The sequence below is a fragment of the Hyperolius riggenbachi genome, chromosome 9 (genome assembly GCF_040937935.1).
Source record: "Hyperolius riggenbachi isolate aHypRig1 chromosome 9, aHypRig1.pri, whole genome shotgun sequence".
NCBI classification, from domain to species: Eukaryota; Metazoa; Chordata; class Amphibia; order Anura; family Hyperoliidae; genus Hyperolius; species Hyperolius riggenbachi.
Genome location: NC_090654.1, coordinates 26424156 through 26451148, shown reverse-complemented (window position 1 = coordinate 26451148; position 26993 = coordinate 26424156). Strand labels below are relative to the sequence as shown.

The following is a 26993-nucleotide window of genomic DNA, read 5'->3' as shown; positions in this document are numbered from 1 at the left end:
AGGGTAGAGAGGAGTCATCTGGCTACCTGTACTGGAGGGGAGGGAGGGGTCATCTGGTTACCTATATTGGAGGGGAGGAAGGGGTCATCTGGCTACCTATACTGGAGGGGAGGAAGGAGTCATCTGGCTACCTATACTGAAGGGGGGCAGCTGCTTGGAGGGCTGTAAAGACTACATAATATAGGAGAAAAAGTGTATAGGGACATCTGCTCCAACCAGATACAACCCGGCACCTTACTGATGGCTGGCATGATTTGGCCCGCGGGCCGGAGTTTGACATGTATGTTTTAAAGGCTGGTACACACCATGCAATTTTCATTTCAGATCCTATTTCTATTCGGGAAAATTATCAGATTGAGCAAGAAAACTATATACAACCTACTGCTTGCCGGTGACCGATACCAAGCTCAAAATAGAGCTCTTTGTGCATCGGAAGCAAATTGGACATGCTGGAAGTTGTCGAAGAAAAATCATTTTTGATCAATATCCAATAGGAAAAATGAACATCAATCTGAAAAAATAGCCTACGTGTGTATGCTAGCTTACTTCTAATCTGATAGATGTCAGATCTGAATATCAGTCTGATCACTCGCTCCAATAGCATCTGAAGTGATGATTGCATGGTGTGTACCCACCATACGACTGTATCTGTGCAGATCGCAGAAGCAGAGAAGGTCTCTGGTTATAAAGCACCGCTTTGCATGACTCCCAGCACGGGCTTTAAGTGAAGCATTCGCTCTCTTTTCTTTTAGGTTTCAGTTGGATCCAGTTTTAAAGAGTAACTGTAGTGAAAATGAATAAATATCGCTTATTTTTTTCACAATGCAAGATGGGAGGAGGTGCCTCAGTTGTGACATGTAGTGAGTGGAGGTAAGTAATAGGAACAGTCTTACCTCGTGATAAGAGATTAAGATTTTTATTGCTAGACACCTGCTTCCTCAGGTCAATACGAGACAGTGTCTGAGCTGTGTATCTCTGAACGGTTTTGGTGCTCTGAAAGGGATATACACAGCTCAGACAATGGCCTCAATTCACTAAGATCATGCTGGAGATAATAGGCAAGAGAAAACGTACCACCACACAGTGAGAGAGTTCTCTTATCTCTTCATTACTTAAGAGAGTAACCAAGCAGCTCAGGGTGACCCAAACTACTAGGAATGTGTAGGGGGATAAAGGGGACCAAAAAGACCTCTTACTAAAAAAGCAAAGCTTGGTGTAATTGCCTTCTTAAAACAGAAGGAAATTTGCAATAATTCAGTTATAAATGAACATGTGTGGTTACCCACAATGCACTACCACTAAATATGAAAAATTATCCATTTTCGCCCTTGTTAAGCCAAGCAAGCATCCAGAACCGCTGGTATATAGCAAGCCTATAGCTTTAAGTTTTACACAGCCATATCAAACCCACATGTAGACAGCCTGTTTCGGACTTTTGGTCCTCATCAGTACATGGCAGGGATTGATAAGGCTGTATGAAATAGGGCTTGGGCGAGTACAACAGAACAGAGTAACCAAGCAGCTCAGGGTGACCCAAACTACTAGAAGTTACCTCCTCTGTAGTTTAGTTAAGTTACCTCATCTGTAGTTATTTTCACACGCAGTTAATCAACAGCCTGTCTTTAACTTTAGAATTCTGGAGTTATTTTAGGGATTGAGGAGTTAACTTAAAGATAGAAGTTAACTTTCGGTTTGCCTGAGGTAAAATGTTTCCTGAATGCTACATGCCTCGTCACCATGGTGATAACACTAGAAACGTTATTAAAGACAGGAGATAAGCTTAGTGAATTGAGGCCACTGTCTTGTATTGACCTGAGGAAGCGGCACGCTCCCTTGAAAAGCGGTGTCTTTTTATTTGTGCCTAACAATAAAAATCTTAGCCTCTTATCACAAGGTAAGACTATTACTTACCTCCACTCACTACACTTTGGCCTCAATTCACTAAGCTTATCTCCTGTCTTTAATAACGTTTCTAGAGTGATCACCATGTTGATGAGGCATGTCATATTCAGGAAACATTTTACCTCAGGCAAACCAAAAGTTAACTCTTCTGTCCTTAAGTTAACTCTTCAATCCTTAAAATAACTCCAGAATTTTAAAGTTAAAGACAGGCTGTTAATTAACTGCGTGTGAAAATAACTACAGAGGAGGTTACCTCCCTAGCAGTATGAACAGATATATCCGTCCATAAAAACATGCTGTGAACAGTATAAATGTGCATACACATCACTCTCCTGCACTGTACACTAGACCCTTGCTTGACACATTTTGGCAAGTTACAGGAAAAAATAAATTTTATCACTTTTTGCACAGAAATCCTGGGGAAATTGAACGCCAGGGAGGTTAAAGAGGAACTCCAGTGAAAATAATGTAATAAAAAAAAGTGGTTCATTTTCACAATAATTATGTATAAATGATTTAGTCAGTGTTTGCCCATTGTACAATCTTTTAAATCCCTGATTTACATTCTGACATTTATTACATTGACATTTTTACTGTTGGCAGGTGATGTAGCTGCTGCATGATTTTTGGCAGTTGGAAACAGCTGTAAACAGCTATTTCCCACAATGCAACAGGGTTCACAGACAGGAAACTGCCAGGAGTACGTACTCAGAATGTCTTTCTGGGAGGGGTTTCACCACAATATCAGCCATACAGCGCCCCCTGACAGACAGCTCTCGCCACTGCTGTTATTTTAGGTGTTGCATCCGCATAACTCTACTATGTTAAGATCTGTGGGAAAAGTGGTGAACGGGATCTGTGAACAAACATTGCGGTTTTCTACTGATCCCTATGGCACTCCCCACTTTGAAGGTGACATACGCCATGGTCTCTTTATAAAACCTTGTTTTGCATATGTGTATCAGCGCTAAGGAAACAAAGTGGCCGCCACTGAGAGAAGAACAATGTCCAGAGTTCACAAATGGGTAAATTATATATGATCAGCGCAGAGTCCAAAAACAGAAGACGAGTCTTCAACAAAGAATAAGAGCAGGTAAATCTCCACCACAATAAGTATTGGGGTCACGGCGCAGCTCTGCAATCATGGATACCCAGAAAAAGGAAAGTGGCTTACCAGCTGGTGACAACCCACATTATAAGGTTGTATCAATGGTTTGGTAGGACATCAGGAAGCAACAGTCTGTCCAGGATCCACCAATTCAGCAATGATTCATCTCACGAATGGATATCAGTAAACATCATAAAAAACAAACAAACGACAACTGTTGTTGCCGTTTGTTCTTTGTTGAAGACTCGTCTTCTGTTTTTGGATTCTGCGCTAATCATATATAATTTTTAATTACAATTTAAAAAAATAAATAAAAATAAATAGTTACCTAAGGGTCTGAACTTTTTTAATATGCATGTGAAGAGGGTATATTGCGAACACTTTTTAAATTATAAGCTTGTAAATAGTGATGGACGCAAAACTGAAAAAATGCACCTTTATTTCCAAATAAAATATTGGCACCATACATTGTGATAGGGACATAATTTAAATGGTATAATAACCGGTACAAATGGGCAAATAAAATACATAGGTTTTAATTATGGTAGAATGTATTATTTTAAAGCTATAATGGCCGAAAACAGAAAAAAAAATTACAATTTAAAAAAAAAACAAACAAACATAAATAGTTACCGAAGGGTCTGAACCTTTTAAATATGCGTGTCAAGAGGGTACATTACTAATATTTTTTAAATTATAAGCTTGTAAATAGTGATGGACGCAAAACTGAAAAAATGCACCTTTATTTCCAAATAAAATATTGGCACCATACATTGTGATAAGGACATAATTTAAATGGTGTAATAACTGGTACAAATGGGCAAATAAAATACATAGGTTTTAATTATGGTAGCATGTATTATTTTAAAGCTATAATGGCTGAAAACTGAGAATTAATGAATTTTTTCAATTTTCTTCTTAATATTCCTGTTAAAATACATTTAGAAAAAAATAATTCTTAGCATGTACCCCCCAAAGAAAGCCTAATTGGTGGCGGAAAAAAACAAGATATAGATCAATTAATTGTGATAAGTAGTGATAAAGTTATTGGCAAATGAATGGGAGGTAAAAATTGCTCAAATGCATAAGGTGAAAAATGCCCGTGGGCTGAAATGCTTAAATTGATATATTTCTTATCTTCATGTGTTAATATGAAGGATAATAAACTAGGATAGAAAGGACCAGTGTGGTTTTAATTATAAAAAAAAAAAATTCTTATGAAATCTTTAAGGTATGCGTGACTATGGGTGTGCTGGTGGCATGGTTAGGGGTGTGGCTTACGTCTCTCTCTTTCTTATCGATTATTTGTGGCGTATGTTAATTATATCATACTTTTTTTTTTTTTGCTTTAGTGTGATTGTGACCATCTGTCCTCTGGAGGCCCTAGGCCGCTACCTTGGTTGCCCAGTCCTAATGACACCACTCTGGGAAACACTTTGTCATGGCAGAGGTCCAAGAGAAGTACAAAGGTCCACCAAATCAAGACTTTATACCACACCGTGTGCAAACAGCATTGGGCTTCGGATGTTTACCGAAAGGCGAGTACATCGGCAATATGGTGAGGATCATTATTTTATGGTCAGAGTTATTAAGATTAAAGTCAGGTCTAGCATAGGCCAAAAATGTAACTAAACGAGACGCACTGCAGCCGCGGTACCCAGCGACGCCTCCAAGTACCTCTGATGTCTGTTGACCTGGAGCGACCCAGGATCACTCTGGACAAGAAACTGTAGTGATAAAAGTTAACGAATAGTTACGATTATGTAAAATTTCGCATATATATTTTCGCAATTACGCCCACACATAGTTAGGATTTGTAAATTATATTGATTTTGGGCAATCATTTGTAATTTCGCATGTATTTTCATGTAATTTCAGGCTGACTTTATCGGCAGGGGCGTCGTTAGCCCCAAAGATCAGTGGCACGTGCTCCGAATCAATTCTGGGGTGCCCTGGATGTCCCCAAGCCAGAGTCAGCAGTGGTGCCTCAATGTCGGGCATGCTGGGAACTGTGATGCATCAAATGGGAGTATGCTGGGTGCTGTGGTGCTTCTATGTGGGCATACTGGGTGCTGTGGTTCCATGCTGGGCACTGTGATGCCTTTATGGGAGCATGCAGGGAGCTGTGGTTGTTCTTTGAGGTAATGCTGGGAGTTGTGGTGCCTCAAGGAGGGCCCGTGGGAGCATGGGAGGGAGTCGTCAAGAAGGACAGAGAATACTAATGGGGAACTGCCAGATAACCAGGGATGCTCAAATCCGAATTCGGGTGAAACCCAGATAGTTGCTATGCGGGGTGGGCGGGGGGGTCAAGCTTACCTGTCTGACATCTTCTTCGGTCCGTCCCTCGGCGCTTCCCACGAGACGTGACGAGACGGTCACGTGACTACAAACACTTCCTCCTTCCGGGTTGAAGGAGGAAGTGTTTGTAGTCACGTGATGCGTGTGGACCGCATCGAGGGAGGACCCCTCCCGCCCCGCACAGGTATCTGGGTAAAATCCGGATAGCAACTATCCGGGTTTCACCCGAATTCGGATTTGAGCATCTTTGCAGATAACCTGTCAGCAGGCCAGACTAAGCAGCAGACAGCCAGACCTGCCAGCACAGAAGCCAGGTGACTCTAAGGGCTGGTGTACACCGAGCAGGTTTTCAGGCGTTTTTGCAGCCGCTTGGGGCTGTGGATCCGCTAGGGTAATGTATTTCAATTGGGTGGGTCACACCAGAGCGGGAGGCGTTTGCAGAAACGCATACTCCCGGGGTGAGGCATTTTTTGGATTGCGGAGGCGTTTCTGCCTCCAATGTAAAGTATAGAAAAAAACGCAAACCGCTCTGAAACACGTCAGTTCAGAGCGGTTTTGCAGTCGTTTTTGTTACAGAAGCTGTTCAGTAACAGCTTTACTGTAACAATAATTCTGCTACACAAAAACCGCTACACAACACCGCAAAATGCTAGGTGAAACGCTACAGAAAAATAAGAAAAAGCGTTTCAAAATCTGCTAGCATTTTGCGGATCTGCTAGCGGGTTTTGGTGTGCACCAGGCCTTACTCTATATTAAGTGACACTGCCTATTTATGTGATATGCTGCATTTTTGTATTAATGGAGAGGGGTCCATCATCCAACATTTTGCTGGACAGGCCTACTTAGACCGCTGTTAAGTTCATGTCAATTTGGCTCCACCCATGACCACACCCACATCCTGGTGTATGGCCACATCCATTTTCTGGCTGGAGTGCCCAAAAGTGCCCGGATCTCTTGGGAACCTATCAACACCCCTGTTCATCGGTGAATAGCAAAACCCCCATACATGCTCAAATTACGCGCCTTCTGGACGCCATGGAAGTCTTCCAAAGCAGCCGCGTCCCCAAGTACCTCCAAAGGCTGGATGAATCATTTCAACGGGGTGGGGGCCGACAGCAGTGAGGCGAGGGCATTGGGAGGCCCGTGGGCCGAATGTGGCCCTCCTTGCCATTTTATGTGGCCCTTGAGAGCTCTACATGTCGATTGTTGTAAGCAGTAAAAGAACAGGACACTGCCTTCCCCTCCAGAGGATGACTGTGTTTCTGGGTGAAGCATTGTCTGTTTGAGCCTAGGGGCAGCAACAACCCATGGGAACCGTAGCCTCTGCGGGGGACCGGAGGATCAGTCATTAACGCCGCTGCCTGCAGGGGGCTGGTAGAAGCCCCAGATAAGTGAACCTCTTGGTTTAGGTTCGCTTTAACCACTTCAGCCTTCAGTAGTTTTTCACCTTATGCATCCGAGCAATTTCCACCTCCCATTCATTCGCCAATAACTTTATCACTACTTATCACAATTAATTGATCTATATCTTGTTTTTTTCCGCCACGAATTAGGCTTTCTTTGGGTGGTACATTTTGCTAAGAACTATTTTTCTCTAAATGCATTTTAACAGGAATATTAAGAAAAAAATTGAAAAAATTCATTATTTCTCAGTTTTCTGCCATTATAGCTTTACATGCTACCATAATTAAAACCCACACATTTTATTTGCCCATTTGTCCCGGTTATTACACCATTTAAATTCTGTCCTCATCACAATGTATGGTGCCAATATTTTATTTGGAAATAAAGGTGCATTTTTTCAGTTTTGCGTCCATCACTATTTACAAGCTTATGATTTAAAAAATATTAGTAATGTACCCTCTTGACATGCATATTTAAAAGGTTCAGACCCTTAGGTAACTATTTGTTTTTTGTTTTTTTTAATTTGGGTATTTTTTGGGTGTGAGAGGTAAACAGTTAATCTTAAATGTAATTTATTGTGTTATGTGTGAAAAAATGTTTGTGCATGTAGTTTTACTATTTGGCCACAAGATGGCAACAGTGATTTTGTTTCATTACCATCCTGTAAGCGATGTGATTTTTTAAAATTTTTTTTGGTCAGAAAGACCGTGGCCTCTGAAAAGAAGCCGTCGGTTTTTCTACCGGGGTTTAGATCAATGAATGGGAACTATGTTCTCATTCATTGATCTCTGGGCTACCAGGGGGGCGGCATGGGAGCGCGTCAGCGCACGCAGCAGCCCAGCAGCAGCCTTTTGGACGTGACAGTCATGTCCAAAAGACGAAAATGGTTAAAAGGTTTTAACTGGATAAAGTTAGAAGCAGATGAGAGATAAAGATAATTGATGAGAATTGTTCTGTGAATTGTTCCTGAACGGCGTAAAGTACATCCATCTTTTCACATTTCTTGGACATACGCATTAATTTGGTTTAACTGTGTTGGCGCTTCCAGCCTAGCCTCACGGATTGTAATTCCACCGCTGTATGTTACGGCTGCGGGCTGCTCGCGTTCTCCCCGGCACTCTAGGGGTTAAGGTCCTGGCCTGTGACTCATCTATACTGCTCACCGCTAAGCCAGCAATCATTTAACCGCTAAGACAGGCTTCTGTATGAGATAAATTGTGAGCGGAGGAGACTTCTCACACCTATATGCCAGTATACGTCACGCATGGCCCTATATATAGTCACACCTAAATTCTGAGTCACTGTCGCCCCCTCCACTGGTAACCAGGAGTCTTGATTAGCGATTAGCGAACCTCCAGATCCGACCGACACACAAGACCTCTACAATTAATGGAAGCATAGCGGGCAGCAGAGATGAGAGTGGCTGTATAGCCCAGGCAATCACTTTGCAACAACTAGAGGGGACTTAACAACTCAGGAGGAAGAAAAGTAATATATAATATGGTGTTCAGCTGCAAGTCCTGCTATAGTATTCAGTGTGCTCTCTGTAGAGATCTGCAGAACATTGCTCTGCCCCTCCCCCTCCTGACAAATACATATTGTATATATTCTGCAGATTATCCCATTACTGGCCTCTCTAGAGATCTGCAGAACATTGCTCTGTCCCATCTCCCTCCTGACAGATACATATTGTATATATTCTGCAGATTATCCCATTACTGGCCTCTCTAGAGATCTGCAGAACATTGCTCTGCCCCATCCCCCTCCTGACAGATACATATTGTATATATTCTGCAGATTATCCCATTACTGGCCTCTCTAGAGATCTGCAGAACATTGCTCTGTCCCATCTCCCTCCTGACAGATACATATTGTATATATTCTGCAGATTATCCCATTACTGGCCTCTCTAGAGATCTGCAGAACATTGCTCTGCCCCATCCCCCTCCTGACAGATACATATTGTATATATTCTGCAGATTATCCCATTACTGGTCTCTCTAGAGATCTGCAGAACATTGCTCTGCCCCTCCCCCTCCTGACAGATACATATTGTGTATATTCTGCAGATTATCCCATTACTGGCCTCTCTAGAGATCTGCAGAACATTGCTCTCTCCATCCCCCTCCTGACAGATACATATTGTATATATTCTGCAGATTATCCCATTACTGGCCTCTCTAGAGACCTGCAGAGCATTGCTCTGCCCCATCCCCTCCTGACAGATACATATTGTGTATATTCTGCAGATTATCCCATTACTGGCCTCTCTAGAGATCTGCAGAACATTGCTCTCTCCATCCCCCTCCTGACAGATACATATTGTATATATTCTGCAGATTATCCCATTACTGGCCTCTCTAGAGATCTGCAGAACATTGCTCTGCCCCTCCCCCTCCTGACAGATACATATTGTATATATTCTGCTGATTATCCCATTACTGGCCTCTCTAGAGACCTGCAGAACATTGCTCTGCCCCTCCCCCTCCTGACAGATACATATTGTATATATTCTGCAGCAGGGGTGAGCCTGGGGTGCCTGGCACCTGGGTGCAAGATTTTCTCTGGCGCCTATGGGAGTGGTTAAATTAACCGCGCCCAACCACATAACCACACCCATATCCTGCCTAATCACACCCACACCTTCCACCTCTTTACGCATGCATGTGATACCCCATTCCTACCCCTCTTCCATGGGCTTGCTCCTGGCTGGCTTTGGCTTCCTGCGAGTCTGCTAGTCTCTGGACTGACTCAGGCTGAGAGGCTCTGCGAGTGCGACGCAGTCACACACTGCGTATTTATGGCTGCCTGCGGCCACCCTACTCTCGCTCGTTGTCGTCGGCTCCTCCCCCCGCCAAGCCCAAGCATGAGGTGGGCTGCCTGTATCTTTCCCGTTACGCCGCACAGCCTGCCAGTGTTGCCAACCTTTCACGTTATTTTTTACTGAAAAATACCTAAAAAATTACTGACAAAAGATTATTTTTACTGACAAAATTTCCCCACTAAATGCACATAAGAGACAGCGTGTCACCAGTAAATGCACGTAATGACAGACAGCCTTTCATCAGTAAATGCACATAATGAGAGATAGCTTTTCACCAGTAAATGCACATAAGAGACCGCTTTTCACCAGTAAATGCACATAATAAGAGACCGCTTTTCACCAGTAAATGCACATAATAGGAGACAGCTTTTCACCAGTAAATGCACATAATAAGAGACAGCTTCTCACCAGTAATGCACATAATAAGAGACAGATTTTAACCAGTAAATGCACATAATGACAAACAGCCAGTGTCCCCAGTATATGTAGCCAGCCTGGACCCCCTTTAGGCAGTGAGTGACAGGGAACCCCTTTAGGCAGTGAGTGACAGGGAACCCCTTTAGACAGTGAGTGACAGGGAGCCCCTTTAGGCAGTGAGTGACAGGGAGCCCCTTTAGGCAGTGAGTGACAGGGAGCCCCTTTAGGCAGTGAGTGACAGGGAGCCCCTTTAGGCAGTGAGTGACAGGGAGCCCGTTTGAGCAGTGAGTGACAGGGAGCCCCTTTAGGCAGTGAGTGACAGGGAGCCCCTTTAGGCAGTGAGTGACAGGGAGCCCGTTTGAGCAGTGAGTGACAGGGAGCCCGTTTGAGCAGTGAGTGACAGGGAGCCCCTTTAGGCAGTGAGTGACAGGGAGCCCCTTTAGGCAGTGAGTGACAGGGAGCCCCTTTAGGCAGTGAGTGACAGGGAGCCCCTTTAGGCAGTGAGTGACAGGGAGCCCCTTTAGGCAGTGAGTGACAGGGAGCCCCTTTAGGCAGTGAGTGACAGGGAGCCCCTTTAGGCAGTGAGTGACAGGGAGCCCGTTTGAGCAGTGAGTGACAGGGAACCCCTTTAGGCAGTGAGTGACAGGGAGCCCGTTTGAGCAGTGAGTGACCGGGAACCCCTTTAGGCAGTGAGTGACAGGGAGCCCGTTTGAGCAGTGAGTGACAGGGAGCCCGTTTGAGCAGTGAGTGACAGGGAGCCCGTTTGAGCAGTGAGTGACAGGGAGCCCCTTTAGGCAGTGAGTGACAGGGAGCCCGTTTGAGCAGTGAGTGACAGGGAGCCCCTTTAGGCAGTGAGTGACAGGGAGCCCCTTTAGGCAGTGAGTGACAGGGAGCCCCTTTAGGCAGTGAGTGACAGGGAGCCCCTTTAGGCAGTGAGTGACAGGGAGCCCGTTTGAGCAGTGAGTGACAGGGAGCCCCTTTAAGCAGTGAGTGACAGGGAGCCCACTTGAGCAGTGAGTGACAGGGAGCCCCTTTAGGCAGTGAGTGACAGGGAGCCCGTTTGAGCAGTTAGTGACAGGGAGCCCTTTTAGGCAGTGAGTGATAGGGAGCCCGTTTGAGCAGTGAGTGACAGGGAGCCCCTTTAGGCAGTGAGTGACAGGGAGCCCCTTTAGGCAGTGAGTGACAGGGAGCCCCTTTAGGCAGTGAGTGACAGGGAGCCCACTTGAGCAGTGAGTGACAGGGAGCCCCTTTAGGCAGTGAGTGACAGGGAGCCCGTTTGAGCAGTTAGTGACAGGGAGCCCCTTTAGGCAGTGAGTGACAGGGAGCCCGTTTGAGCAGTGAGTGACAGGGAGCCCCTTTAGGCAGTGAGTGACAGGGAGCCCGCTTGAGCAGTGAGTGACAGGGAGCCCCTTTAGGCAGTGAGTGACAGGGAGCCCGTTTGAGCAGTTAGTGACAGGGAGCCCCTTTAGGCAGTGAGTGACAGGGAGCCCCTTTAGGCAGTGAGTGACAGGGAGCCCGTTTGAGCAGTGAGTGACAGGGAGCCCCTTTAGGCAGTGAGTGACAGGGAGCCCGTTTGAGCAGTGAGTGACAGGGAGCCCCTTTAGGCAGTGAGTGACAGGGAGCCCGTTTGAGCAGTGAGTGACAGGGAGCCCCTTTAGACAGTGAGTGACAGCGAGCCCGTTTGAGCAGTGAGTGACAGGGAGCCCTTTAGGCAGTGAGTGACAGGGAGCCTGTTTGAGCAGTGAGTGACAGGGAGCCCTTTAGGCAGTGAGTGACAGGGAGCCCGTTTGAGCAGTGAGTGGCAGGGAGCCCCTTTAGGCAGTGAGTGATAGGGAGCCCCCCAGCCGACGCCGCTCCCACTCCCCCCTCACCTTGCAGACCTCAGGATCAACGGCGACCCGACCAGTACGAGCGGGCGCCAGATGCACCCGCTCTATATGCGGAAGTGATGTCACTTCCGCATATCAGTGCGGGCGCTGGGTCCTAGCGCCCGCACGATTGGTCGCCACCTGATCGAGGTCTGAGTGAGGCGCCAGGAGGGAAGGGGGGGGGAGCAGCGGCGGCGGCCACAGGGACGGAGGAAGCGGTGGCCACAGGGGGTGAGCAGCGGCCGGGCGGCGCCTGGGTGCAATGCACCCGCAGCACCCGCCCAGGCTCGGCCCTGTTCTGCAGATTATCCCATTACTGACATCTCTAGAGATCTGCAGAACATTACTCTGCCCCTCCCCCTCCTGACAGATACATATTGTATATATTCTGCAGATTATCCCATTACTGGCCTCTCTAGAGATCTGCAGCACATTACTCTGCCCCTCCCCCTCCTGACAGATACATATTGTATATATTCTGCAGATTATCCCATTACTGGCCTCTCTAGAGAGCTGCAGAACATTGCTCTGCCCCTCCCCCTCCTGACAGATGCATATTGTATATATTCTGCAGATTATCTCATTACCGGCCTCTCTAGAGATCTGCAGAACATTGCTCTGCCCCATCCACAGCCTGACAGATACATATTGTATATATTCTGCAGATTATCCCATTACTGACCTCTCTAGAGATCTGCAGAACATTACTCTGCCTTATCTCCCTCCTGACAGATACATATTGTATATATTCTGCAGATTATCCCATTACTGGCCTCCCTAGAGATCTGCAGAACATTGCTCTGTCCCATCTACCTCCTGACAGATACATATTGTATATATTCTGCAGATTATCCCATTACTGGCCTCTCTAGAGATCTGCAGAACATTGCTCTGCCCCCTCTACCTCCTGACAGATACATATTGTATATATTCTGCAGATTATCCCATTACTGGCCTCTCTAGAGATCTGCAGAACATTGCTCTGTCCCTCCCCCCTCCTGACAGATATGTATTGTATATATTCTGCAGATTATCCCATTACTGGCCTCTCTAGAGATCTGCAGAACATTGCTCTGTCCCTCCCCCCTCCTGACAGATATGTATTGTATATATTCTGCAGATTATCCCATTACTGGCCTCTCTAGAGATCTGCAGAACATTGCTCTGTCCCATCTCCCTCCTGACAGATACATATTGTATATATTCTGCAGATTATCCCATTACTGGCCTCTCTAGAGATCTGCAGAACATTGCTCTGTCCCATCTCCCTCCTGACAGATACATATGTATATATTCTGCAGATTATCCCATTACTGGCCTCTCTAGAGATCTGCAGAACATTGCTCTGCCCCTCCCCCTCCTGACAGATACATATTGTATATATTCTGCATATTATCCCATTACTGGCCTCTCTAGAGATCTGCAGAACATTGCTCTGTCCCTCCCCCCTCCTGACAGATACATATTGTATATATTCTGCAGATTATCCCATTACTGGCCTCTCTAGAGATCTGCAGAACATTGCTCTGTCCATCTACCTCCTGACTGATACATATTGTATATATTCTGCAGATTATCCCATTACTGGCCTCTCTAGAGATCTGCAGAACATTGCTCTGTCCATCTCCCTCCTGACAGATACATATTGTATATATTCTGCAGATTATCCCATTACTGGCCTCTCTAGAGATCTGCAGAACATTGCTCTGCCCCTCCCCCTCCTGACAGATACATATTGTATATATTCTGCAGATTATCCCATTACTGGCCTCTCTAGAGACCTGCAGAACATTGCTCTGCCCCTCCCCTCCTGACAGATGCATATTGTATATATTCTGCAGATTATCCCATTACTGGCCTCTCTAGAGATCTGCAGAACATTGCTTTTGTCCACCTGCTAGAGCCTCTTGAACACTTTTTTCACTTGCTTTACGTGAGACATACATATTGTAGGCTGCTTCTGGTTTCAGCCCTGCAGTATAAATTATCTTTTGAAGCCTTTAACTGTATAATCCCCACAGCTGAATCACTACAAGTAATATGGACCCTATGCTGGTTTCGTAGCCAGACTTTAATGATACCAATTACAAAGATGAACATTGTTTTCCTCCGGTTCGTTCTGTCTTCCTGATTTGCTCTGTTTATTCAATACAACATGAAAATATGAGTTTTTTTTCCCGAGCTAATGAAGTGTTAGAGGTAAGCCCAGCCTACGAGAGAGATGGCTTTCCCCCACCAGCACTTGTTGATACAGAAGCGAGGAGGAGTTCTCGAGGACTGTCACACTGTGATCACCGAGCACTAGAAACCAGTCCGGTTTAGCGCAATTCTTGGAAGGGTGAGGCTGAGACCAGCGAGAGGCTCTCTGTAAAAGTAGCATGCTGAATCCAGACACAAGTGTGACCTCTCCAATAGACCTCCGGATATGATGAAATAAGAACTTGCTGAAGAACCTTAAACTAGCCAAGTCAAATATTCCAACTAGACCTCAGAACCTGTTGACTGCAAATGGACCATCTGGCAAACAGGACACCTTCTTGAGAAGGAGGTCTTGGAGAGACACAGACCTCCTGGACTTGGCTTCTACGTCTCTTAAGTAGTTTTATGGAATTCCAGTCTGTTGATTGCATTCTGCAGGAACCTGCCAAGCATGGAATACAACTTCTCATCAGTATTAGCCGGGAACTTATCTGAAGAAGCTGCCAGACTTAGTGTGGATGACGATGCCACCATACCGACCTATGGACTGGTGAGTTTTCGGATCCTCATTGCCACCATTTATGCCTTGGTATGTGCAGCGGGGCTTTTGGGCAACTTCTTCGTCATGTATCTGACCAGGGCGCGTAAAGCCAGTGGACTCACCGCTATTGACATTTTCGTGTTCTGTTTGGCACTGAGTGATTTCCAGTTTGCTTTCACTTTGCTTTTCTGGGCTGGGGATGCCATCACGGATTTCAGTTGGCCATTTGGACATCTCATGTGTAAAATTATCCTCACCATGACTGTCCTTAATGTCTACTGCAATGTTTTCCTCCTAACGGCCATGGCAGTGACCCGGTATTGGTTGGTGGCTTCGGCATTGAGTCTGAAGTGCAGTGTCTCCACTGCATCAGCTAAATGGATCAGCTTTGGCATGTGGCTTTTGGCTGTAGTGGCCACGATCCCTACCATTATTTTTTCCGGTACCACAAAAGTTCTGGAGGATGAACTTTGCCTCCTTAAGTTTCCAGGAAAGAAGTGGTTGGCCATAAGCCACGTTCAGAGGGTTGTCCTGGCTTTTGTTATACCTCTGATTGTGATAACTACATCCTACGTTATGCTGCTGAACTTCTTGAGGCAACACAAGATGAATGGAAGCAATCAACATCGCCAGAGCAGGGTCACCAGCTCCATCCAGCTGGTCATCATGGTCTTCTTCATCTGCTGGTTTCCTAATCACGCGGGCTTGGTATGGGGCATCCTCATGAAATTTGAAGTGGTTCAGTGGAGCAATGCCTATTACTACTTTCATACTTACGTCTTTCCCCTTACAATTTGTCTTGCCCACAGCAACAGCTGCCTGAACCCCATAATCTACTGCCTAATGAGGAAGGAGTTCCGTAAAGCCCTCAAAGATTTGTTTCAGCAATTCCTGCAAAAAATCGCTGCTTTTTTGCCTTCTGGCAAGCCTGTCACCATGGACCAGGAGACCTCAATGCCTTTATACCGAAAGTCAAGTCTCCCTCGCACCGTTAGTAACGATTTTCATGGGCCGTCGGATTCCACCAGTACCATAATCCCTGAAACTCCTGTAAAAGACCTAAGTCAGCCTTATGGAGAAGCCAAGAAACAGGAGACTTCAATGGACTAGTTTAGAGGCTGTAAGGTGTAGGTATAACAGCGTTCTCTTTCCACAACCTTAGAATGTATGCAAAGAGTCAACAATTATTTGGCTGTTTGAGACAGAGAAACAAACGAGACCAAGGGTCTGGATTGAGTTAGTCTGACGTGATGAACGTGTCAATGGTCTAGTTGTCAACGCAATTAATTCTGTTTAGCCGTTGATACCAGAGACACTTCAAAGTGTGTTTCTACTCTCGTAGCATTAATACGCACTTAGAGACATCAATAACAGCAATTTGACTAATGATGCAGAAGACGTTATGGTTCTTGGCAAATACAGATGTATCGAACGGCCCCGTAGTATACCACTGAGATGGACGCCGTGGTCTTAATCGTTGAGTCTTTCTCTCCGTCACGTGCACAAGTGGATGGTGTGAAATCTAACAAACGTGAATTGACAGGCAAAAAAAAATAGCGACTCCTTTCAGTCAGCACATTTTTGTAAAATGCCCACGCTCAGATTGATAGATCAGTGAACACATTGCCGAACGTTGCAAATTCGCCCACGGAGAGTGAGCAAGACATCCGGCAATCTATGGCGTGTAAAAACTGTATGAGTCGGCAAAAACAAAAAAATGATGTGAAATGGCTGCTTGATTGCTTCAAAAGATAACTGCAAAAGTTCAAATCAACGTTAATGTCTAAAGGGACGCTCGCAAAGCTTATTCGGATTGTAGGAGTAAGTCTCATCAAGTGTTCTTTTTGACGCTTGGAGACGAAAACAATTATTGTGTCAATCAAGTCGTAATTCTCACTTACTGGACAGAAATGAATAGTTTGTGTTGGTATTTGAAGAATGGAAGAACTGCTATGTCCATCCAGAAACGCTACCGAGTTGTTTTTTATATGTATGAGGTCTAAATATTTGCAGCACTTAAAGTACTCTTGTCGTATTTGTAATGTGTTTTGGCAGTCATTTTATAAACTCAGACTGTAGTTGTGGAGTAAGAAACTAATATCTGAAATCCAGGTCAGAACTTAAAGTGAACCAGAGACGAAGCACCCTCATGTATTTTACCATATATATCAGTGGGAACATTAGAGAAAACACCTACCCTGCTCTCTATTTCAGTCTGCACTGCACAGCTTATCAGCCCTGATAAAATCCCTCACAAGGAAGAAAAAAAGCAAAAAAATGTCTGGCACTGTAGTTTAATGCAAAAAGCAGCAGGTGTACATGCATATCAGTGGATGGTACACATGGACATGTCCAAAAACTGGTGGTACTTATCGCGCTCTGGTTGGAGTGGGGAGGCACTGTGGGCGCCAGTGGATGCACGGCCTTACGACCGTTTCACAATGGGGTGAGCCTTGCTTCTTCGGAGGCCAAACGTGCACGTCTCACCCCATTGATAAGTACCACCAGTTTTTGGACATGTTTATGTGTACCATCCACTGATATGCATTTACACCTGCTGCTTTTTGCATTAAACTACAGTGCCAGACATTTTTTGCTTTTTTCTTCCTTGTGATTGATGCATAGTTTGGACTTTTGTCGTGAGCACGTCGTTTTGATTGGAGTTGCTAATCACAGCCACAGCCACCATATCTGCAGTCTACTGAGTGCCTGCCTATTTCTCTTCTAGTTTGCTCCACTGATAAAATCCTTGACTGAGCATTCAGTCTGACTTTGCTCAGGAATAATTATAGCTGAGTCATTATAGCAGAGCCAGAAGGGGGCAGGCTTGGTCTTGCAAAGACAGCAGAGAAGACAGACTCAGCTTTAATGATTCCTGAGCAAAGCCAGACTGAATGCTCAGTCGGGGATTTTATCAGGGCTGATAACAAGCAGGCTGAGCAGTGAAGGATGAAGCAGAGAGCAGGGTAGGTGTTTTCTCTAATGTTCCCACTGATCTATATGGTAAAATATGAGGGTGCTTCATCTCTGGTTCCCTTTAAAGGACCACTATCTCAAAAATTCTAAAATGTATGTGTACACCTACATATAAGCTGTACATTTGGCCCAGAGTAGAATGCACTATAAATTCCTTCTAATGTTTATCACTGTCAACTACAGTAGGAAATTAAATTTTGACAGAACCAACAGGTTTTGGACTAGTCCATCTCTTCGTGGGGGATTCTCAGAGTTTCCTTTATTTTTAAAAGCACTTACTGAATGTCAATTGCTGATTCGAACTGCCAAAATAGTGTTCAAGCAGTATGGAGGCTGCAGACTTCTTTGTATAGATGCTTTCCGGAGTTTCTAGAGAGTGCTTTTGTAAAGGAAGCCATAAGAATCCCCCATGAGAAGATGGACTAGTCCAAAACCTGTTTTAAGTTTTATGTTTTTTTCACCATAGTGATTCTTTAAGTATTGTACAAAAGTCCCAGTATCGTTGTTCTTAAAGGATTCCCGAGTCAAATCATATTCTAAAAACGGAGGGATCTAGTATGTATAGGCAGCAGTCCTCATGCCACAGCTGCCCCCATTCTTCTCTGTCCCCTCCACCAGCTGGCAAATGCTTGGTCGGCCATAGCATGTGTCCTTGATAGTGCTCCCATGGCCAGGAGCGCTCTGCGCATGTGTACTACAAGCCGTGGCATAGTGTGCATGTGCAAAGCGCTCCTGGCCACAGGAACATGATCAAGGACTCGCGCTGCTGGGCCAGCGCCTGGTGACCCGGATATAGGTACAGCGGCATTTGCGAGCCAGCAGAAGGGGATAGAAAAGAACAGCGGGGGTGGTGGGCATGAGGACTGCTGCCCATACATGCCTACTCTCCCCGTTTTATTTCTTAGCTGTATTACACATACAAATCATTATATCATAAGTTTATTTTCACTTCAGATTCCCTTTAAGGTTGCAGAAGGATTTTGGCGCCAACCAGCGCTGAACGTGGGGGAGGGGGGATGAAAGATACTTACCTCAGTAGCTGAAAGCCTCTGAATTGTCCAGAGGCTACCCAGATCCTTGTAGAGCCCATGGTTCCAGCACAGGGTCCCTCTTCTAGCCACGCCCCCAGCCATGGACAGATGCTTCTGGGCACGTGTGAGTCAGGTCCGCACATGCCCAGTAGAACAATGCCACTTGCGCCCAGGTTTTCTCCTACATGCATGAGCGCTTCCTTCTGCTGGGCATGCCTGGACCTTACTCACACGTGCCCGGCCCACGGCTTCCGTCACACTTTTTTCACTTTAAATACCAGAGGTGAGAGTGATATTGAGGTTGCCATGTTTATTTCCTTGTAAGCAATGCCAGTTGCCTGGCAGCGCTGCTGGTCTATTTGGCTGCAGTAGTGTCCGAGTCAAAACCCAGGAACAAGCATATGGCTAATCCAGTAAAACCTGAGCCAGCTGAGTCAGATCACTTGATCTGCTGCATGCTTGTTCGGGGTTTGTGGCTAAAAGTATTAGAGACACAGGATCAGGAGAACTGCCAGGCAACTGGCATTGCTCAACAGGAAATGAATATGGCAGCCTCCATATCCTTGTCGCCTCGTTCGCTTTAAAGTGTACCTGTAGGGGGAAAAAAAAGTGCCCCATTTGGACCCCTAAGTAGTGTGAGGCCTCTGGATAATCCCCCACCCTCCTCCACCAAGCAGCCACAAGGACCCCCCAAGCAAGGCCAGGCTGCGTCTGCACAATAGCACGGACCCCCAGGCCTCTGTGGAAAGGCCAAGCCCAAATAGGTCTGTGCTTGTGCTCTGGTGCTACGGTTGCCACCTTATCCCTTTAAATACCACCACATCTAAGCTATACAGGTTCTGGGGCTACTCACACATAATCAGTGCCTATACTGCATCAAACTAGCCACAAGACATGTATAATTCATATATGCCGGTATTTAAAGGGATGAGGTGCCAACCCTGCCTGGTGCAGATGGCTCGCGCATGCGCAGTAGCATAATCCCACTTTGATCAGGTCTGTGCTACTGCGCATGCGCGAGCCAGAACATGGGCTTGTTGATGGTTTTCTGGGGACGACGACGCTGGAACGGGCGAGAGGAGGAGGATGGGGGAAGCCTCTGGGTTTGAGGTGAGGACCCTTTTGGGACACTTTATTTCCTGACAGGTACACTTTAAGAGCTTCAGCAGCAACTGCCCATTTCATTCTCTCCATTACTATTTCTATTCCCTGCCAGAGTCTCTCTTCTCTTGCTGCATTTTCAGTATTGTAAAATGAATTACAAAGAACCAGGCATGAGCATGCACTTCTCATAACATATAATAACCTTGAAATTGACGTAGCAGCGAAGTTTTAACTGCCTTGAACTCCTTTATGTCTTGTTGGGAAATGGTATTTTCAGTCTTTAGCTCCCGTCGGACTGCTGCACAGCCTGGGGGGAGGGGGGTGGTTGAATGCTTCTAACTGTTAATTATTGTCAGTTAGAAAGGGGCAATGTGATAAAAAAAACTTGAGCGCCTGGGACCCACTACAGATTGCTCATCGCAGTCGCTATCGCTTAGCGTTTTCGCTAGCAATTTGTAAATGGATTTCAGCAGTAAACCTGACAGTGTTTGCAGTGATTTTATTTTACTACTAACGGTTGCAAAGGCAATTGTGATTAGCAATTTGCAGCTTTGAAGTCCTGCAATTGTGGATAAGCTGGTGGTTTCTGGGCTGTAAAATCGCTCTGAAATCTCTATATATAGCAATTGAAAAGCTATTTTGCAGCGATCCTGTACTTGGCATTGAATCGTGATCGTTAGCAAAATAGTGCAGGCAGAGCTATTGCAATTTGGTCAAATCACAATCGCTCCAGTGGGGTCACCTCCATCCACTTGAATTGGCATAGCGATTTTTTAAAGAGAACCAGAGATGAAGCACCCTCTTGTATTTTACCTTATAAATCAGTGGGAACATGACAGTAAACACCTAATCTGCTCTTTGTTTCATTGTTCTCTGTTTAATCTGACTGTTATCACCTCTGATAAGAATCCCCGACTGAGCACTCAGTCTAGCTTTGCTATGGAAAGATTGTAGCCGAGTCTGTCTTCTCTGGTGTCTTTTCAAGCCCAAGCCTGCCCCCTTGTGGCTCTGCTATAATGACTCAGCTATAATTATTCCCTGCAAAGCCAGACTGAATGCTCAGTCCGGGATTCTTATCACAGCCGATAACAGACACTTTTAGCAGTGAGGATGAAACAGAGAGCATAGTAAGTGTTTTCTCTAATGTTCCCACTGATATATAATATATGGTAAAATACACAAGGGTGCTTCGTCTCTGGTTCACTTTAAATGTACTATCAAAATTTTTCTGAGTATGTTTTTACTTGCTTAAAAGGCATTTTATTGAAAAAGTGTGAAAGTCTCACCTGGGAGAAAACTTAGAAGGAAAATTGTATGTTTTAATTGAATAAGGCCCCTTTCAGATGGATGGCTGAACTGCGAACTGCGCGTTTGTTATCCACCAGTGCAATTCGGGTGCAATTTAAAGTGACACTAAAGCGAAAAAAAATCTCATGATATAATGAATTGGTTGTGTAATGAGGATAATTAATAGAACTTTAGTAGCAAAGAAAATAGTGTCATATTTTTCTTTTCAGGTATATAGCTTTTTTTTTTTAATAACATTGCACCATTCTCTAAAAATTGCAGTTTCCACAATACACTCAGCATTTTAAATGATTTCACAGAGCAGGCTACTGACTCTTTGAACTTGAGAGACAGTTGAGATAAGAGCTTCAAAAGACAGTGCTGTCCAAGACTTTTAAAGTCACAGAGCTCAGAGAAGCTCTTTTGCATACATAACAAGTGCAATTTCTTAGCTCTTTCTATACTGGAAACAATATGAGACTCATATCTGTGCTACAAATGTTCTGTTTCTTAGCTGAACTACACATACAAATCATTATATTATACATTTATTTTACTTCAGATTCCCTTTAAATGCAGTCGAATTGCAGCAGTTGTAACACCAAATGTGTCAAGCGTTGAGACGCGGTGCCGTCACTGGGTGGTGGAGGAACGCGACATGCTGCGGCCATGCTCAGATGTCACTTCGTAGAGGAGGGGGGGGGGGGGGGGAGCTGTCTGTACAGTACCGGTACCTAAGGCCTCTTTCACACCAGAGCCTGTTTTCTGCGAAACTTTGCGTTACCCAAGGTAAAATGAAAGCCCATAGACTGCGTTTCGGTACAATGCGATTCAACGCACCCGGGAGCTTTTAATCGTTGGGAGGCGGCGGTTTCCCGTCGGGTGAATTAATAGCTACCGCCACTGATTGCGTTGCACCGCTACATCCTGACGGCACGCCGCAGGGTATTCAATGTGTGAAGGAGAACGGCTCCTGCACGCGTTGTTAGATGTGAAAGAGCCCTAAGCGCCCAGCTGATGCAGGAGAGCAGCTGACAGGCGGTGACTTCACCACCTGTCAGCTGCCCGCGTGGAAGGATCCTTAGGGACACAGGGCTATTCCATACTTTTCTCCAAGAACATAATGTTTCATCTTATCTAAGTAAATTTTCAGTACTTAGAAATTGCAAAGTACTAAAAAGTAGCTAAAAATATATTCTGAAACTCAGTAATTTCTTCTTGGTGGAGCTTTAAAGGTATTTTATTGATAAGGTTTGAAAAGACCTCCCTCCCTGCCCACGACAACCGTACTGCAGTGTAGTGCGTCATCGGCCCGTAGTGAGGGAGGAGCCTTTGTAGATAAACTCCGATGTTTACAGAGAAATGTAAAGAAGCCCTTTAAAGTGGACCTGAACTCCTGCCCAGGACAGAAGGAAAACATAGAGAAATGCACCCTGTAGGTATTTACAGAGTTTAGCCCAATTCCCTCGTCTGTGACTAATCACAAGTGTAATTAGATCTCTCAGCTGTGTCAGCTCAGGAATCTCGGCAGGGCAGATAATTGTTAACACAGGACGTTAACCCTATGTCTGCTTCCATTTATGCTGGAAGTAGACACACTGCAGATTTATTGCAGGCTTTGTATCAGGCGTAACAAAGAAATGTTTTTTTGTTTAAAAGTTATTATGCTGTTGCTTATCTTTTAAAGCAGAGAGGAAGTTCTGAGTTCAGTTCTGCTTTAAATTTAGTTTGAACACTGATGGATAGCTGATTCATTAGAGGACTTTTAAAAGACCCTAGAATGGCTGGGGATGGCGCTGGCTGCATGGGGTCCCTGCTGTGGTTATTTTGCTGTGATTATTTCCTGTGGATATAAAGCAGTGTTATGTTTATGGATAATAATATATATGTATGTAGTAGTGTATCTGTATTCAGTGTGAAATCGCCGTGACGTCCGTTGTGCCCCCTCTTGCCAGAATGTCGGACGACTTTTGACATTCGCTTGTAGAACAAAAAAAGTGACATTGGAAATGTGGTGACATTTTGGAAAATTTTCAGTGAAGAATAAAATGTGATTTTAGTTTTGTTAAACTTGTCCCTGTGATTTTTTTCCCTTATAATACTGTATCTCTTTAAATATCTGCACATCCAACAAAAGTAATTTGTAACTAATGAGATAAACAATTGTATCTATCCTCCTCCTTCTAAAAATGACTTTTTAGTTATCTCACAGTTTTATTTTATATTTAAATCTACTTTTTAAGTTGTTACTGTGCCATGGCCATGCCAGAGCTAAAATCTGTGAACTATTGAGCCTTTTTATCTCTTTCCTGCTTTCAGCCATTTACTGCCAGGAAAGTGTTATATGGCTGCAATTCCATATAAGTTAGGGCTACCTTATAGTCCGACCCGGTCCCAACCCAGACAGAAATTATCAATTACATACCTGATTTTTAACTCTTTCCGGCAGAGAAAAAAAAGGAACACAGCCTAGTTATTTGTGTGTTAGGCACTGTACATACACATGTCTATCTCATCATGTCACACGTCACCTCGGTTGCCCTTTAAATAAAAATGCACTGTACATGGCTTTTTTCCTATTTAGCTTTCACTCACAGTCGGTATTATTAATATGAAGGTCACAACTTTTTACCAACAGGGTTTGAACTAATCTATCTCCTCATGGGGGATTCTCAGGAGTTTCCTTAATTTCAAATGCACCCCATGGACGACAATGGCACAGCCCGACTATAAGAATAGCATGCAGGTGAGGAGACGGACAAGCCGCCATCTTTCTGTAGATCCTTTTCAGGGAGTGCTTTTAAAAACAATACAGGAAAATCATGTAGCCTTACTTACCTGTGGTTTCCTCCAGCCTCTAGAGGTCTCTGTGTCCTTCGCCGCAATTCCGATGTCACCCAGTGTCCCTCCCATAGCGGCCACCAACCAGAATGACTTGATCATTAAAAGGAACATGAAGTGAGAGGTATACGGAGGCTGCCTTACTTATTTCCTTTTAAACAATACCAGGTGCCTGGCAGTCCTACTGATCTATTTGGCTGCAATAGTGTCTGAATCACACATCAGAAACAAGCATGCAGCTAATCTTGTCAGACTTCAGGTAGATCACCTGATCTGCATACTTGTTCAGGAATATGGCTAAAAGTATTAGAGGCAGAGGATCAGCAGGACAGCCAGGCAATGTGCATTGTTTAAAAGGAAATAAATATGGCAGCCTCCATAGCCCTCTCACACCATATTTCCTTTAACGTGAACCCGAGGTGAAAATAAAATGATGAGATAAACAATTATATTTATCCTCCTACTACTAAAAATGTCTTTTTTTTAAGATATCTCATGGTTTTATTTTATATTTTAACATTTACAAAGTAGGTTGAATGTTTTACTGTCTCTAATCAGTGGCAGCCTATTAAGTGTCCCAGAGCTAGAAAAAGGTTAGTAGTTTGTGTACTTTATCTCTCCCTGCTCTCGGAAATTGTATTCTGCCAGGAAAACGTTTATGGCTGTAATTTGCTTATCAATGATGCTCACTATATTCCCGACAAGACAGAAGCTGTCACTTCCACGCCCAGAAATTAACTCGTTCAGGCAGCAAAATAAAAAAAGTAAAACAGCCTGGTTATTAATGTTTTGCACTGTACATACACATGTTTGAGTCACATGTCGCCTCAGGTACACTTTAAAGGGAACCTAAACTAAATGTAAAAAAACGAGTTTCACTTACCTGGGGCTTCTTCCAGCCCCCTGCAGCCACCCTGTGCCCACGCCGCTCCTCGACGATCCTTTATGCCCCCGCTGAGTTTTGTTTTCGCCGGCGGGCCATTGCACCTGCGCAGCCCTGGCCATCCGCCACTTGTCCGTGTTGCCATCTACGATAGCGTCCTGCACAGGGCGCTATTGCGGATGGCAACCTGGACAAGTATACAGATGGCCAGGGCTGCGGAGGTGCAGTGGCCCGCCAACTCCCAGTCAAGCGAAAATGAAACTTAGCGGGCGACCGGAAGATCGTGGAGGAGCGGCGAGGGCACAGGACGGCTGCAGGGGGCTGGTACAAGCCACAAGTAAGTGAATTCATTTGGTTTACGTTCCCTTTAAGGATTGCTTGTTGGCAGGGGCGTATCTATAAATCATGCTCCCCCCAGTTAAACTTTGATGGTGACCCTCCAGTGTTCTCGCAGTGACCCTCACAGCCAGGGGCCCATCTCACAAGCAGAGGCGTATCTAGAGGGGTGCAGGTATGGCTTGTGCCACAGGCGCCACAGCACCATGGGGCACCATGCCTGACCCTGTGTTGCACCCTATTCCTGCCCCCATGTCTCCCTGTCGTCCAGACCTCAGATCAGATTAATGCTGTTATCCAGGGAACATGGCTACTTAACTTATGCATGTAGGGCGCACTTTGCTTAGTGTTAGAACAGAGGACAGAGAGTGAATAACGAGCCATTTCCAAAAAAGTAACCTCAGCAATATCCCGAGCCAAAGCACACAAGCAACCATAACACGTTCGCGAGAAAGGATGCTGTTTAGAGGGGAAGAGGGCTCTGACTGAGGGGCGGGGGGCACAATTTCATTGTTTGCCATAAGCGCTATATTACCTAGATACGCCCCTGCTCACAAGGGTCATAAAACAAGAGAGGCCATCATAATGTTCACACCCACAACAAGTGTAGCTACAAAAACACCTGATCTGAAGGACGGACCCCTTTATCAGAGGGAGTGAAATAGTAGTTACAGCTTAAAGCTCTGGGCCCCATACGTGTTGTTAGGCCGCCGGTGAGTTGGGTGCAGGACGAGCTCTCCCTGCTGTGCCCAGGGCCGGTTCTGTCATGAAGCGAGGTGAAACATTTGCATCAGGCGCAGAGATTACAGGGGCGGCATGTTTGTACTGTGTGGTTATGCATACAGCATGCAGTCAGAGCAGGAGGAGAAGCGAGAGGAGAGCGAGGTGAAGAGGTCATCATTGGGCAAAAGCAGCTTGTTGTGCTGTGTGAGGAGTCTGACAGTGAGTGAGGAGGGGGAGGCAGGAGGGCAGCAGTGTTTTATTTGACTTGCACAGCAGAAGGGAGGAGGTGGCACTGCTGTCCTGACTGAGGAGGAATGGAGTGGCTGAGGGTGAGCAGATTGTCACAGACTCACAGCCAGCCAGTGTGTTATTGTGTTGAGCTGCAGCATGTCATGTGAGAACATTAAATGAAGCAGAGTAAGTTGTTGGACGCTGTGCGATGATTCCAAATCGGGTGGTGGATTGGGTGGTGTTGCAAAAGTTTGCCTCAGACAGCAAGAAGTCTAGAACCGGCATTGGCTGCGGCTAAACTCCCCCCCCCCCCCCATCCCCGGTGGCGTTAAATAGCATTCCCCCTCTTAGTTGTAGCAACTCGGAGGGAGGTGTAATTTGGAGTCTGGATCCCCAAAATACTCTTGCGCGGCGCATCCATCATAGCACTAGTGCTATGGAATCGACCAGCGCTGAGCGATGTGCGCCAAAAGTAACCTGCTTCATCTGGGCCCCTCTGCAGTGACTGCTACCCTGCAGTTACGCCCCTGCTTGTTGGTGCGATGGCATCCCTCGGGGTGACTCTGGTTCAGGTGCGGCACGTGTAGGCGACACGCGAGTTAGCTGTGTGCAGCGCCTGCACATGTGACACCAGCGGCCTTATACAAGCCTTGTGTGTTCTGACTACCGCCATCCAAAGAGCCATCTCCCTGTTTGTGACACCGCGTCTACCTGTTTTTCTGGTCCTGCCGTCACCAGGGACAGATTCACACGACACGCGGGGACGTAAATTCCTCTTCACAGCCCATAAAAGATTGTTTATCAACTTTACAGAAAATCGTGAACTTTACCCATGGAAATCTGTGCTCTCTGAGTTATGCTCCGGCCTGTCTGTGCGGATCTGTCTGCTGGTATCATGCGGGATAACTACTAGGCGCAGAGAGAGGGGATTATGTCGGCACTGTAGGGATCACTCAGTTTTAGGGGAAATGGGGCCCTGGCCAAAATAAAATTCACACAGAGCCCCTCCAGTCCTCCATA

The 26993-nt window shown here is 45.4% G+C and overlaps 1 protein-coding gene and 2 long non-coding RNA genes across 3 annotated transcripts in view; all 3 read left to right on the top strand.

Annotated features, from left to right (window-relative positions):
- The window catches only part of LOC137532083 (uncharacterized), a 191613-nt gene that overhangs the window by 109072 nt on the left and 55548 nt on the right, over nucleotides 1–26993 (top strand). The window lies entirely within an intron of this gene.
- Nucleotides 4368–26993, top strand: part of LOC137532084 (uncharacterized) — a 42317-nt gene continuing 19691 nt past the window's right edge. Inside the window, exons 1-2 of the long non-coding RNA XR_011023848.1 lie at nucleotides 4368–4568; nucleotides 23598–23705. This is a non-coding gene — a long non-coding RNA (uncharacterized lncRNA). The remainder of the gene's footprint in view (nucleotides 4569–23597; nucleotides 23706–26993) is intronic.
- On the top strand, nucleotides 14123–16702 carry RXFP4 (relaxin family peptide/INSL5 receptor 4). The gene has a single exon (XM_068251435.1). It carries the CDS (start codon nucleotides 14472–14474, stop codon nucleotides 15669–15671), a length of 1200 nt encoding a protein of 399 aa, XP_068107536.1. The 5' UTR covers nucleotides 14123–14471; the 3' UTR covers nucleotides 15672–16702.